Source organism: Rhinatrema bivittatum, chromosome 7 (assembly GCF_901001135.1).
Source record: "Rhinatrema bivittatum chromosome 7, aRhiBiv1.1, whole genome shotgun sequence".
NCBI classification, from domain to species: domain Eukaryota; kingdom Metazoa; phylum Chordata; class Amphibia; order Gymnophiona; family Rhinatrematidae; genus Rhinatrema; species Rhinatrema bivittatum.
Genome location: NC_042621.1, coordinates 132,330,251 through 132,346,226, shown reverse-complemented (window position 1 = coordinate 132,346,226; position 15,976 = coordinate 132,330,251). Strand labels below are relative to the sequence as shown.

General features: G+C 44.8%; 1 protein-coding gene across 5 annotated transcripts in view; it reads left to right on the top strand.

The window, feature by feature from the left end:
* The window catches only part of PPP3CB (protein phosphatase 3 catalytic subunit beta), a 187,098-nt gene that overhangs the window by 120,197 nt on the left and 50,925 nt on the right, over positions 1-15,976 (top strand). For all 5 annotated transcript variants that reach the window (XM_029609153.1, XM_029609152.1, XM_029609151.1 and 2 more), the window contains one exon: positions 7,831-7,970. In XM_029609153.1, coding sequence (XP_029465013.1) covers positions 7,831-7,970 — 140 coding nt within the window. The remainder of the gene's footprint in view (positions 1-7,830; positions 7,971-15,976) is intronic.

Below are 15,976 nucleotides of genomic sequence, written 5' to 3'. Positions count from 1 at the left end.
GTAGTTTGAGAGGGATTTTGAGCTCGAGTGGGGCAAAGTTATGTAGTGCCTTGTGGATTGATGAAAGCACTTTGAAGTGTATTCTGATGTTACATCATCATATAACGTTCCCTATTCAAAAATCCATCCCTTGAATCTCCACTACCCTGCTCTTCCCAGCTCCCTCTCTCACAGAGAAGCTAAAAAAAATAACAAAAGCAGACAGCACCAACAAAAACTAAAAAATAAATAAACAAACACAACAAAATCAGTTTTGGCTACTTATTGAAAACAACTTATGCCAACTTACAGCCCTAAGCCAGCTATCAACATCTCCATTATCCCAACCTGGTACTGACCTCTCCTCCTTTCATCTGAGATCCATCCCTTGATGCCTTCTTACACCACAATGACCTGATGAGTTTGAAAGGATCAATGTATCTTATGCAGCGAGGACTTGAGTTGGAGAAGGTGATGAGTGGTGTTGCCAAGTAGCAGGTTGCCATGGCTCCATTCTTCTTCTCTTGCTCTTCCTCTCTCATTCTTCACATCTCTCTGTTTGGTTGTTGTAGCATTTCCTGCTGCTGCAGTGAAAATGCCTCCTTTTCCAGACTTTCCCTCCCCAAAACGCCCTTCAGCTTGCTGGTTTTTATATGTATACCTAATATGTAGGTATTTTTCTATCCCCAGAGGGCTTACAGTCTAAGTTTTTGTACCTGAGGCAATGGAGGGTAAAGTGACTTGCCCAAGGTCAGAAGGAGTGACAGCTGGATTCGAACCCTGGTCTCCTGGTTCATAGTCCACTGCTCTAACAACTAGACTATTCCTCCTCCCTTGTGCTCCAAAATAATAACATTTTGATGTTGGTGTGAAATTGGGAAATAGCATATGGTGTAGTGCAGTGGTTCTCAATCTTTTTTTTTTTTTTTTCATCATGACACACCTGACCGATGGCACTCACATGCGTGACACATTGCACACTACACTTAACAGCTATACTAAAAAGAAATCCTAGATATTATTTTATTGTTGAAAAGGATGCAGGAGAAAGATAAAATATTCTTTAATTTCAATAACCGTTTATAAAATATTATTAAATGTTTTTTCACAAAAATTGTAATCTTAGCTTACTGTATTAATGAGAAACTAGGACTGATATGCATAGGCAGCACACAGTTTTTCGTTACACACAAACTCTCTTGCATTTCATTGGCAACCTCAGGAAGTTCTGACTACTTCTGGAGTTTATACAGAGCAGAGTTAGGAAATTTCCCCTTTCAACTCACCATACAAAAATATATTCAAATTCTGGTATCCCTTTAGTAATAGTACTTCAGAATCTCTTCCCTGCCAGCCACTTTATGAAATTACATGAAAGCCTGCTAAATAGACATTTAGAAACTATATAGCATACCAGGCATACCATAAAAGTACTAACCCCAGGACTTGAACAGCAACAAACTTACCTATGAAAAAGTAAGACTGAAAATACAGAACACAGTACTCTTACTACCGTATTGTAAAAACAAAGCAAGCCAGACTGCTCTAGATTCCTACACAGAATCTACATCCTAGTTAGCAGAATCCCTTACTAATGTCAAACATGCAGAATGCAGACTGACTCTTATCTAATACAGAATAAGAGACCATAAATTATAACAAGCATACGGAGAAAAACTGAAACTCCAAGAAGCTGGGGGGGGGGGCGGGGGACAGTGGGAAGGCGGGGGCAGGATACAGCATGCCTGCACATTTCTGGCTTGGATTGGTGGTGGCAGTGATTGACAGGGTTGAGGGAAAAGCAGCAGTAGGGAGCGATGATGAGGAATTTTAAGTTCCAGCTCCTTATCTGCACTCTCCTCAAGCAGCAGGCACATGGTAGAAAGAGGTTCCATGGCAATAGCAAATAGATGCAGACGAGAGAAAACCCTTGTCTGGTGCTTCTGCTCAATCAGGATTCTCTAGACAGCACACTATTTACTTTTACCCTGACTGTAGAATTATTATAAAGCTTGTCAACCTGACACAGAAAATTTGGTCCAGCTCCTTGCTTTCAGAACAGATTTTATGTATAACCATTTCATCCTTTTGAATGCTTTTTTTCTGCATCTGAGAGGAGGAGTGATTTCAATTATCCCAGTATTGACTGAGTAAATGTCACATCAGGTCATGCTAAGGAGGTACATTTTCTAGATGAAATAAATGACTGCTCTATGGAGCAGCTGATACTAGAACAGACAAGGAGAGAACTATTTTAAACTTAATTCTTAGTGGATCACATGTTTTGGTGCAAGAGGTAATTTGTGTTATTGCCACTTGGCAATAGTGATCATAACCTGATCAAATTTGACCTGATAACTAGAGGGAGGACGCTAAGGAAATCTACTGCGATAGAATTTAACTTTTAAAAGGGGTATAATGAAAAAAGTTTTTTTTAGGAAAAAACTGAAAGGAGCAGCTACAAAGGCCAAGAGTTTATATCAGGCATGGATGTTTAAAAATACCATCTTGGAAGCGCAGACCAGATGTTTTTAACACATTTAAAAAGATGGAAGGAAGACCAAATGACTGTCTAATGGGTAAAATGTGAGGTGAGAGAGGCTATTCTAGCCAAAAGAAAATCTTTTAAAAAATGGAAAAGGGATCCAAATAAAGAAAACAGGAAACAGCATAAGCACTTGCAAATTAGATGCAAAGCATTGATAAGGAAGGCAAAGAAATAATTTGAAAATAAGCTTGCTATGGAAGCAAAAACTCAAAAACTTCTTTAGGTACTTTCAAAGCAAAAAGTCTGCAAGGGAGTCAGTTGGACCATTAGATGATTGAGGGATAAAAGGGCTTTAAGAGAGGACAAGGCTATAGGGGAGAGATTAAATTAATTCTTTGCTTTGGTCTTTACTGAGGAAGATGTAAGGCAGATATGCCAGAAGTGATATTTAAAGGTGATGATTCAGAGGAAATGAATCAAATCTCAGTGAACCTATAATATGTAGTAAGGCAAGTTGACAAACTAAAGAGTAGCAAAACACGTGACCCAGGTGGTATACATCCTAGTGTATTGAAAGAATTGAAAAATGAAATTGCAGACCTACTATCATTAAACTATCATTAAAATCAGGTATGGTACCTGAAAATTGTAGGGTGTCCAATGTAACGCTGGTTTTTAGGAAGTGTTCCGAGGTGATCCGGAAAGCTACAGACTAGTGAGCCTGACATCAGTGCCAAGAAAAATGGTTGAAACTGTTCTAAAGAACAAAATTACTGAACATATAGATATACATAGTTTAATGGGACAAAGCTAATGTGGATTTAGACAAGGGAAGTCTTGCCTCACCAATTTGCTACATTTTTTTTGAAGGCATGGATAAAGGTGAGCCAGTTGATATAGAGTATCTAGATTTTCAGTAAGCGTTTGACAAATTACCTCATGAGAGACTCTTGAGGAAATTAAAAAGTCACGGTTGAAATGTTTTGGAAAACGTTAGTTAAATAAAGATGGAAAAAGAAAAAGTCAAGGGACAGAAGAAAGTGTTTATTGTGGATTGAGAACTGGTTAAGAGAACTGATTAAAAGGTAGAAAGCAGTGAAAAGGACCAAATGGTTAATTTTCTCAGTGGAGAAAAGTGAATAGTAGAGTTCCCCAGGGATCTGTATTGGGACTGTTGATTTTTAGCATATTTATAAATGACCTAGAGATGGGAATGGACCCAAAAAACAAAGCGGTAGCCGATCCAGTGAGCTGTGTAACAGTGACGACAATAGGAATCGGATAAAAACAAGCCCTTTATTAAAACGTTTTAATAAAGGGCTTGTTTTTATCCGATTCCTATTGTCGCCACTAGAGATGGGAATGACAAATGAGGCAATCTAATTTTCTGATGACACAAAATTATTCTAAGTTGATAAATTACAAGCGGTTTGTGAGAAATTGTAAGAGGATCTTGCTAGACTGGGCATCCAAATACCTCTGTATTGCTCCTTGGTATGACCGCACTTTGAGTATTGTGTGCAGTTTTGGTCACTGCATCTCAAAAAAAGATATAGTGGAGTTAGGACTTAGAATCACCATTTTGCCAACGCCGCCCCCAGTTCATCTAGACCCTCTAGAACTTCACCCTGATCTCTCACCAGTTCATCCAAACTTCCCAGTCTAAAACTGCAGACCAAAGACAAGTCCCATTTCAGTTGCGCCACAGCAGATGCAAAACTGTTCAGACAAGTTTGGTAATGTATGCCCGTATATCTCTTGCAAGATAGCAACTTACACATATTCTTATGAACCTTGCCCTGGAATGCCTCTTGATTGCTTCTTTTTCCCCATTAAAATTTACACACGATAGTGCAAGTATTCTCAAGTTTTATAAAATATCATATATGAGCATTCATGCTATTTTTATCCACACAACCTCTATATAACTTTTAAAACATTTACCAGAAAGAGCCCAACTTTCAAAAGTGTCCACAGTACACCATTTGCATGCATCAGTGGGTCCGGGGAGTTAGAAGCTAGTATTTTATAAACTGTGTGGCAGGATCTGCACAGTTTATAAAATACCATATATTTCTGCCCCAAAAGTATACGTGTATGTTTCAGTGCATGCTTACATTTGTAGTACAGGAACTCACATACTTTCTCTATCCAATTTGTAAAATTACACACCTTTATTTTACATGTGTAATAATTGTAAGAATGCACGTGCACTATCCCAGAGTTAAACGTGGAGGCAGATATCTTATAAAGTATGTGCGCACTCCACTTTTGAAAATACTTGCATTCGTACTTGGAATCACCAGTTCGCCAACACCTCCACCAGTTCACCCAGTCCTTCACCAGTTCACCTAGATCCGTCAGCACTTTACCCTGAATCCCCACCAGTTCACCTGAAAACTACAAATAAGTGCAATTTCAATTCCACGAGTCAGCAGGTGTAAAACTTTACAGATAAGTTTGGTAATGTCTGCGCGTACACTGTTTACAAAATAGCAACTTGTGTGTGTACCTCCAAACCCAACCCAGAGCGCCCCTAAATCTCCCCTTGTTTTCCTTGTTATTTCTGTGTGACACTACTTCAAGTACACACTCGTTCTCGAGGTTTACAAAATAGAATAGGTGTGCGTACATGCTAATTTTATGCATGCATCCCCACGTAACTCTGAAAATTACCTCCTGTAATCCTCGCAAGTGTGTGTGCACTTTCAGTGTTGCATGGAAATGTTAACGGGAACATAGGGTGTTCCGTGGTAAGGCGTGGAAGTGAGTGCACAAGTTGCTATTATGTATGTGGTATATTCACGCACACGTTACCCAACTTGTCTGTATGTTTTTGTACACCTGCCAGTTGACTTGCGCAGTTGAAATTGCACTTGTCTGTTCTCTGAGGTTTTTGGGTGGGATGTCTGGCTGAACTCGTTGGGGGGTTCAGTGAAAAGCACTGGAGGTAGTGGCGAACTAGTGAATACAAGAATGTGTGCAAGTATTTTCAGAAGCTGTGTATGTGCATACTGTATAAAATACCTGCCTCCACATTTAATTCTGGGTTATGATGCATGAATTGTTATAATTATTATGCACATAAAGCATATGAGCGTAATTTATAAAATGCATAAAGAAAGTGTGCATGTTCCTGCATTACAGGTATATGCGTATACCAAAACATATGCTCATACTTATGAGGTAGAAATAGGAGAGCCACACAGTTCATAAAATAATAGCAATCATTTCCATACCCCCACAGACAGTTTTGAAAATGTGTTTCATAAAATAGATTATATTTGTATATGTGCTACTTACACACACACATAAGTTAATTTTATGCAAACAACCCCTATATAACTCTTTGAAAATTACCTCCAAAGAAATTAAACTGGGTTCTTTTGTTGCAATATTTGCCTGTAGAGGATTTCGGGACAATGCTTCATTTTCTACTTGTAAACCTTTTGGATCTCCTGTTCCTGGAACTCCATAAGGTGAATTAAGGGATGCATGGTATATCCTACACTAATCAGCAGGGAGACAGGAGCTGCAGCTGCACCTCTGAGAAGTTCCTGTTGGGGGGGTGAAAAGGAGGCACTTACATGACATCCGTTTCTGGTCTCAGCATGGATAAGGGGAATTGGATAAGCATATCTGGCCTGGAGAGCCAGCGGGGCTTAGTAAATAAAACTTTTGTACCTGATTAAAAGTGATTGCATCTTCTTCCTGAGGGGCACAGCCTCCCTGATAACATACTCTTCTCCCCATCGGAAATGCAGGGAGAAAGGAGCAACGGAAGGTACCTCGCCATCTCCCATCCCCCCTTAAGTTCATCTCCATTATCGCTCTTAAGTCTCTTTCCATGTCCTCCTCCCCTCCTAGGTTCCTCTCCATCTTCCGCATCGGGATCCCCTTCATCTCCCCTTAGTTTTGGAGTCCTCTTTCTCTCCGGCTCTTCTCCACCTCTCTATCGTCATCCCTCCCTTCCTTACATTCTTCTCTATCGCTCCACTCCCAGATTCCTTTCCTTCTGTCCTTCCTTTCCTTTACATTACTGTGGAAAAGTAGTGGCGGGTCATCAGGGTGGGGACGCCATGAGCATGTGCTCCCTGTCCCTTTGGATGCTTATCCCTCAATGGTGCCTGCTTCCTTTGTAACCAGGAAGCATAAGAGGGGGAGGCGGAGCAACCCATCAAGACTGAGAGTGTGTGCTTACTGTGACCTCATGTGCTAGTCTCCCATTACTTACACTGATCTGACTGTCAGGGAGGAGGGAAGGTGGAGGAAGTTCAGTCTTTTAAATCTGGTAGCATCTGGTATGACTCTTGCCAGAGGGATGTCCTATGTTCTGGGGATTAGTTAGTGACCACCTTAATCAGTGATGCAGAGAGCCCAGGGAAGGAGAGACCAGTAGCAGAGCATGGGCACAAGAGTGGAGAGAGCCTGGCAGGAGAGCGCAGGGGCAGTTGCAGAGAGAGAGAGCTCGGTGGGAAAGAATAGGAAGAGACTAGTGGTGGGAGAGCAGAGGGAAATTTGTGGAAGAGCCAGGGAGTAGCAGTGGACAGATTCCAAGGAGACTGACTGAAGCCCATGGGGATCCTGATCCTGGGATGTGGAGCTGTGGGGTGAATGTCCCCCCTCTCTCTCTCTCCCTGACCCCTGTCTAATGGTCCCTGGAAATCTTCAGGAAGTTATTGGGTGGAGATGGGGGGCTCCTGAGTTTCTGTATGTTACCATCGCAGTGGGGGTCATGGCAAATGGAATCAGCTGGGGGAAGTTTGGAACTGGAAAGAGGAACAAAAAATGAGAAAGATTGGGGTTGGCATGATACGGAGAATAAGGGTTGGAGTGGCTGAAAGAAGGTGAAAAATGGAGAGGTGGAGGACTGGAAGAGGTAAGAAACCAATGGATGATTGCAAGGGGTGAGCACTAATATTGTTCCATTTATTGAATCTGCTACTGTGAGTCTCACCGTTCACCACTGGTTTCAAGGATCCGTGCCTTCATTTAGCTTTGTTTTGAGGTGTATGGATAGTTGTTTCTTTATATGTAGAGTTGCTGTTTCAGTGTGTGTTGCCCCTTGCCCTTAATTTGGGGTTACTGGAATTTTGCGTCTAATGAGGAGCTTGAAAAGCTCTGTATCCCTGCCCGGTCCCCTCAGATATCCAGATTCCTGGACAGTCCTAATCCTTTTATTTAAAAAGCTCAAACTCGCAGAGACAAGATGGAAAAGGTGAGTGCAGTCGCACAGTGACTGAGCCGCAGAGCCTGGTGGGTAGCCTGAGTGGCGAATACACGAAGTGGTTAATATTTATCTGTTGAAATCTTAACATCCCTGTGAGCGACTGGTGATAAAACCTGCTACTTTTCTTTTGCAGTTAGATAGGTTTAAAGAGCCTCCTGCGTTTGGACCAATGTGTGACCTTTTGTGGTCGGATCCCTCCGAAGATTTTGGAAATGAGAAATCGCAAGAACACTTCAGCCATAACACAGTTAGAGGATGCTCCTATTTTTATAGGTAACAAAACAGCCCAGGGAACTGCTCAGCCATTTCAATGAGAAACCACGGCATGTTTGCATGTTTTCCCTCTTTCTCTCTTACTAACAAATTATCGAAATCTCTTGGTGTCTTGGCTCGTCTCCTCCCTCAACCTTGTATCTTTCTGCATGCTGTTCTTCCCTTCTCTGCAGGGGCTTGATGGTGAAGAAAGTAACTTAGAGAGCTATTTAAGATTCATTTTTTATTTTAATTCATATCTGATTTCTTTTTTTTTTTTTGGGGGGGGGGGGGGAGAGGGGAATAGAGGATGGCAATTTTCAGAGTCCCTGTGCTGCTTGCAGGTCCCACAGACCTGAAAAGTCATTTTCAGAGGGAAACTCCCTGCCAAGCTGTCCTTTGAAAATGTACTGGCATGCACAGCCTAGGCACAGAGAAGTTCCCACATAGACTTTCACCTGCTTTACAACAGGTACAAAGTGCACACTGGAAAATTCATGTGGTGATATAAAAAAAGAACTCACTGTGCACGCTTTTCTTCCTCCAACCTAACCCTATCTCCTTTTACAACATTTAGGGGTGGGGGGGGGGGAAACAAGGTTTGTGGAATCTTCAAAAACCTGTTTTGTAGGGGAGGGCAACCTCCAGCCCTTATCTGCTTGGATTTTCAGTGTTGGGCCAACTCAGCATTTAATGGCTGCCCGTTATCTGGATAAGTACTTATCCGGCTAATTGGTTGACAGGAAAAGGGCGTTTCGGGAAGCATCCTCTTAACTGGTTAACTTAGCCAGATAAGTAGCGATATATAAACTTATCCGGTTAAGTTAACCAGATAAATGAGACCTGCTCAATAGCAGGTCTAAAGTTAGCCGAAGAAGACTTATCTGGCTAGCTAGTGATTTCTTCATGGATATTCAGCAGCATAGCCATGATGTTGATTATCCCTTGTAGGTTAGCCAGAATTTTTTGAATATCGAGCCCAAAGGGTTTAGGAGTTTAACTTTTGGAGTTAGGAGCCAAATTTAGTCCCTTGGAAAACTGATTAGGGCTGAGTGCTTAAATTTAGGATCCTAAATCTATGCAAATGAATAGCAGGCCTAAGTATAGGGGCTTAGAGGTCAATATTTCAGTAATGTGGCAAACTGATAATTTATCCAGCTTAAGTTAGCTGATGAATTGCCATGGATGTTCAGTGGATTAGCTGATTAGGTGCTCTACTGAATATAACTGGATAAAGACCTACGGGCCGATACAGTAAGGTGCGGTAGAAAGAGGTGCGTTAGGGCCGGGCGCACCTGCGTTTGCCGCACGCACAGTTCGGATCACATACCGCTCGATACTGTATTTAAATGGCATGCAAATGCAAGCCGCGTCCAACGCGTGTCTATGAAGCGCAATCCATTTTACTGTATAGGCGCTATACAGCGCCTATACAGTATCCTGGGTACGCTGGTACCTGTCATTTCAAATGACATTTGAAATGACATTTGAAATGACAGGTACCAGGAAGTGGATCCCAACTTTAACCAAAAGAAAACCTAAAATCCCCTCCTCCCGAAGCAAGGCAGGCGAAAAGCGACTCGACATGTAAAGTATTGTGAATAAGTGTAACCAAAGTAAACTTACTTTTTCTTTCTTTCAGCCCTCTCTGCCCTCCTCCGGAGGCGCGCACCGCGGCTCCCATGCCTCCTGGGGGCAGCTGGCGGCGAAAGCGGCTTCCAGCGGCCCCCCGCCGGCAAAGATGGATGAACGCACGCCCGTAGTGCACGGGTGCTCAAGCCAGCGAAAGCACATGAACGGGCGTGCGTGACGTCACAGCGTACGTTCATACGCTTTGCTGGCTTGAGCGCCCAAATTGACGGGCCCCCAAGTCAGCGAAAGCATATGAACAGGCGTGCGTTCGTCCATCTTCGCCGGCGGGGGCCGCTGGAAGCCGCTTTCGCCGCCGGCTGCCCCCGGGAGGCAGGGGAGCCGTGGTGCGCGCCTCCGGAGGAGGGCAGAGAGGGCTGAAAGAAAGAAAAAGTAAGTTTACTTTGGTTACACATTCACAATACTTTACATGTCGAGTTGCTTTTCGCCCTGCGCCTTGCTTCGGGAGGAGGGGATTTTAGGTTTTTAGGTTTTCTTTTGGTTAAAGTTGCTTCGGGAGGAGGGGAGAGAGGACTGGGGCTGCCCCGGAGACCGGCACCCATGGACGCGGCCAGGGCAGGTGAGCGGGGGCTGGGGGCAAGTTTGCCGCCTACCCTTACCCCTGCGTTAAGGCAGGGGTAAGGGTAGGCGGTAAGTTAGCAGGCTAAACGCGCGGCAAAACTGCAGGTTTAAAAAGCGATAATCGGGGCGCGTTACTGTATGGGAGGGAATAGCTAATCTGATCGTTTACATCTTGTATACATGCCGCGGGCGGAAAGGGTTACCCGTTGATTTAAAGAAGCGGTAAGGATGGGTTAAAAGGGATAGTGAATCGCAGGTTGGACTAACGCGGCCAAATTGTGAGTAGAAAGCGGGTTAGAAACAGGGTAACCGCGGCCGCACTTTACTGTATTGGCCTGCTGGTTAGCCGGATAAACGTATCCTGCTAACTTTAGGACTGCTCTCTGGCATGACTAGACTTAACCAGATAAGTTAGCTGGCCAACTCTGAATAGTGGAGATAGTTCCTTTTCATACCCCAGATCAGTCCAGACAAATGGGTTTTGTAGCCCTGCCAGCAGATGGAGGCAGAGAATAAAAACTTTTCAGGCACTGCTGCATAACAGAGAGAGACACCTGCAGTCCCTTAGTATTTCTCTGTCTTCAGTAGATGGTAGAGGTGCAAACCTGCACTCTGGAGTTTTGAACTTAAAAAAACAAAGAATTAAAAGTATAAGAAAGAAGAGTGTGGGTAGAGCAGGGTGCGTGGGGGATTGGTCATCCCTGATCTGGCTCGGCCCTCATCTTCTAGAGGGAGGGAAAGCCAGAGGAAATGGTTCCTTCGCTCCCTCTTTTTTCATAAGAACATAAGAAATTACCATGCTGGGTCAGACCAAGGGTCCATCAAGCCCAGCATTCTGTTTTCAACAGAGGCCAAATCAGGCCACAAGAACCTGGCAGTTACCCAAACACTAAGAAGATCCCTTGCTACTGATGCAATTAATAGCAGTGGTTATTCCCTAAGTAAACTTGATTTCTGCTTTCCCTTGTGTGTGTGTGTGTGTGTTTTGAAAGTGCTGTTGCTTTAAAAAATAATAATAATAAAGGAAAGAAGCAGAGTGCGAAGGCTGAGCAGATTGTGTGCCAGGAGACCACAGTTGGGTGAGTGGGGATGAAAGTGATTCGGCTGCAAGAGACCCCGGAGGCGTCAGAGAAGGCAGCAGCCATCTTAACTCTATGTGGCAGAAGGCAGGCCCCTGCAAGGGAGCCTCGGGACTCCCTTCCCCCGCTCTTTCCAGTTGGTCAACACCCTGGTGAGGACAGGGAAGGGGAGGGAGAGCATGATGAAGTGGAGCAAGATCAGCAGTCCAGTGTTATCAAGGACTTCTCCGTGGATTTTGTCCTGCTCCTCCATAAAGCCTATTTGGCTAAGAAGGAAACAAGAACTAAGTGCTCTGCCCCTCCGAAGACCCGTTCAACTAAGAGGCCAAAAGCGGCTAAGCAGTCGGAGTCAGAGGGAATTCTCTGGCTTCTCGGTCTGGGTTGTCCCTCTGGTGATGAGGATGGCACTTTGGATGAGGCAGAAGATGAAAGAAGGCCTGCAGGGAGATCCAGGGGTTGATCCAGATAAAGATCTTGTGAATACTTTAGCGGGTACCTTGTATGATGTTGAGGATGCCCCTGTCACGGAGGGAGACTATCCTAGGGTGGTGAGATTGTTCCAAAAGTAAGAACTACAGCCACTAATTCCCCAGGTGTTGGAAGAGTTGGGGATTAAGGTCACGGAAGAAGATTCTGACAATGAGGGAGTGAACCCTGCCTTAGATGGACCTTGAGGGCCACTTAAGGCTTTTCCTTTACCAAAGAAAGTGAAAAAGTTGGTCGACTGGGAGTGGGAATCTCCTGAGGCTGGTCTTAAGGTAGCCAGGGCTATGGCTAAGTTATGTCCCTTGCCGGAACAGACCTTAGAGTTGTGGAAGCTTCCTAAGGTTGATGTGGCAGTGTCATCGGTGACCAAGAAGACAACTATCCCAGTGGCAGGATGGTTGCCGAAGGATGGTGCTGAAGGATATCCAGGATCGGAAATTGACGATCCTATTGAAGAGACTGAGGTCTCAGCCTTAAGCCTTTGTTCGGTGGTGTGTGGCAGCTTGATGCAGAGAGCCTGCTTGTGCTGGGTGCAGGAGGCGGGGATGGTGAACAACGCCGCAGAGGCTGCCCACTTGGGAGTGGGAGTAGCCTATGTGGTGGGTGCCCTATACGACATGGTCCAGACTTCCGCCAGGAATAGGGTTTCTGTGGTGGCAGCGCGGAGGCTTCTGTGGTTTCGAAATTGGTTGGCAGATGTGGTCTAAAGCACAGCTGTATAACCCCCTTTTTAAAGGAAAGCTTTTGTTCGGAGAGGATCTGGAGCAGCTGATGAAACAGTTGGGGGAGTTAAAAGGAAGTAAATTGCCTGAAGATAGGCAGATCGGGAGGAAAACGTTTCCGCTGTGCGCTCATTTTTGAGACGCAAGGAGGTTTCATTTCAACAGGAGCAGAAGCAAGGCTTGGGAAGGCTGCAGTCCTTTCGGGGTCTACATAGACCTTCCCATGAAGGCTCTGGCCAGGGGGCCGGAGGAGGTGAGGTTAGCCAATGAAGGCAGGCTGGTCTGCTCCTCCTTGGAAGCTGTCGGAGGGAGATTATCCCTGTTTTATGAGGAATGGACCAGGATCACGTCAGACCAATGGGTTCTGGAGGTGATAAGAGATGGTTATGCCTTAAAAATTTCGTGCCCAATCAGAGAAGCCTATGTGCTCTCCTGTTGTGGCTATAGTGTCTGAACATGATTGTTCTGCTTCCCCTTCAGGAGCAAGGACTAGGGAGCTACTCAGTGTATTTCGTGATTCCCATGAAGGAGGAGACTTTTCAACCCATTCTTGATCTACAGAGGGTCAATGCAGCACTGCAGGTGCTGCACTTTTGGATGGAGACGATGCGGACAGTAATAGCAGTGGTTCGCAAGAGAGAGTTTCTGGTGTCACTGGATTTGATGGAGGCAACGCACAATTAAACTCTGGAATTTGTTGCCAGAGAATGTGGTTAGTGCAGTTAGTATAGCTGTGTTTAAAAAAGGATTGGATAAGTTCTTGGAGGAGAAGTCCATTACCTACTATTAAGTTCACTTAGAGAATAGCCACTGCCATTAGCAATGGTAACATGGAATAGACTTAGTTTTTGGGTACTTGCCAGGTTCTTATGGCCTGGATTGGCCACTGTTGGAAACAGGATGCTGGGCTTGATGGACCCTTGGTCTGACCAAGTATGGCATTTTATTATGTACTTAGGCATATCTACATATTCCCATAAGATCTGACCATCAGAGATTTCTGAGATTCTTCCCTTCGGCTTAGTGACTGTGCCGTGGACTTTCATGAAAATGACAGTGGTAGTGGCGGTGGCACTCAGGTGGGAAGAAATCCTGGTGCACCCATACCTGGATGATTGGCTCATCAGGGCGAAGTCAGAATTGAGTGTAATCACTCAGTTCAACGTGTCATGCAGCTGCTGCGGTCATTAGGCTGGGTGGTGAACCTGGCGAAAAGTCACCTGGAAACAGCTGTTGGACTTGTTGGAGTATCTGAAGTCTCGATTTGATGCCCGCACCAGAAGAGTGTTTCTTACCACGGACAGGGTGATCAAGTTGCAGGCTCAGGTGTTTCAATTTCTGTGGATTTCGGTTCCCAGTGTCTGGGTCTATTTACAGGTCCTGGGCTTTTTGGTGTCTATGCTGGAGTTGGTTACATGAGCATTTGCCCACATGCAACCTCTCCAGAGGTGCTTTTTTCCTGTTGGAATCCGCTTTCAGTAGAGTTTCAGCTGCCTTTCCCACGTCAGGGGGACATCAGGTCCAGTCTCTCGTGGTGGCTATCTCGGCCCAGTTTGGAGAACGGGATGGACCTGGAGGTTCCAGACTGGGTGATGTTGACCACAGATGCCAGCCTTAGAGGTTGGGGGACAGTATGTCAAGGTTGGATGGCTCAAGGTCAATGGTCGCCAATGGAAGCATTCTGGTCAATCAACTGGTTGGAAAAGAGGGCGGTTCATAAAGCATTTCTCGTCTTTCTTCTGTTCATTCATGGGCAAACAATACAGTGTTCTCGGACAATGCAACGACAGTGGTGTACATCAATCGCCAGGGCAGAACGAAGAGTTGTCTGGTGGCTCAAGAGTCAAAGAGTTGTTTATCTTGGCGGAGAAGCATCTAGAGGGAGTAGTGGTGTCTCATATAGCCAGAGTGGACAGTGTGCAGGCGAACTATCTCAGCAAACAGCAACTGGATCCAGGGGAGTGGGAGTTGTTGGTGGAGGCCTTTGCCCTTATCCAGACCAGATGGGGCAGGCTATAGTTGGACCTCATGGTGGTTCAAGAAAATGAAAAGGCGGATTGGTTTTTCAGCCATTGGAAGGAGGTCAGCTCCAAAAGGTATTGACGCCCTGGTTCATCCGTGGCTGCGAAGCTTCTACTTTACGTGTTTCCCCTGTGGCCTCTCATAGGCCGGGTATTGTGTTGCATCGAACATCATCCGGGCAGGGTAATCCTCGTGGCACCAGAGTGGCCGGGCTGGTCGAGGTTTGCAGATCCGGTTCATCTCGCTATAGACAGTCTCATTCGTTTGACAGGGATCCATCTTTTCAGAGCTGGTGGATCACTTTTGTCTAATGGCTTGACTATTGAAAGCGATGGTTTTGCTTGAAAGGGTACTCTGAGCCAGTTATTGCGACTTTGCTTCAGGTGAGAAGGCCTTCCATATCCTTGGCTTATATCCGAGTTTGGAGAGTGTTTGAGTTGTGGTGTTTGGAGAATGGACTACAGCCATTTCATTTAGATGTTCTTCAGGTCTTAGCCTTTTTACAATGCAGTTTAGCAAAGGGACTTGCCTATAATTCCCTACGAGTACAAGTGCCAGCTTGGGTTGTCTTTGAAATAAGCTTCAGGGGAGGCCTTTAGCATCTCATCCAGATGTGGTGCATTTTCTGAAGGGGAAGAAGCATTTGCGTGCCCCAATCCAGAGGATGTGTCCAGTGTGGAGCCTTAATCTGGTCCTTCGGGGTCTTTGTAGTCCTCCCTTTGAACCGGTTAGAAGGGCTTCTTTGAAGGATCTCACAATGAAGACCGTTTTCTTGGTAGCCATATGCTTAGTTAGGAGGATTTTGGAACTTCAGGCCTTATAATGTAGAGATCCCTTCCTATGCATTTTGGCTAATGGGGTATCATCCCTGTTTTACCCAGGGAAAATTACTCCTCTCTGGGGGAGAGGGGTAATTTTCAAAGCCATTAATGTGCATAAGACACGGGTTTATGCATGCAGCTGGCTTGTTATAAAATTGCACAAGTGGGTATGAACAAAAGTGTGTCTGTGGTGCAATTGGGGGGGGGGGGTTAGGATTTACACCCATACTTTTGATTTAAAAAAGTATGGGCCTGATTTTAAAAAGCAGTACGTTCCATGTGAAGTACAATGAGTGACTGTGGTTGTCTCCAGTATCCTGCGTGCAACATACAATGTGTCATCATTTCTCTCGTTCTTCAGTATCTTGTATGCAGGATGCAAGGCTGGATCATGTTCCTGTTTCCCCCCCCCCCCCCCCCCCCCCCCATCTCACATGCAGGACAAAGTGTGATTATGCCTCTGTGCTTCAATACCTTGCATGCTAGTCTGCCTTACATTCTGCTTTGTTTGGGGTTTGTCTTCTGCCATCCTCGACCTTTTCTTGTCCTGACTGATAAAAGATTTCTTTGATGTCATGATACCTTTTATTTGGACAAACTTAAGAATTATTCAGTGACAATGATGTGCTTGAGCTTTGGAAACCACATCCCTAGGGACCTGATTTTATTGCAAGGGCGATTAAATC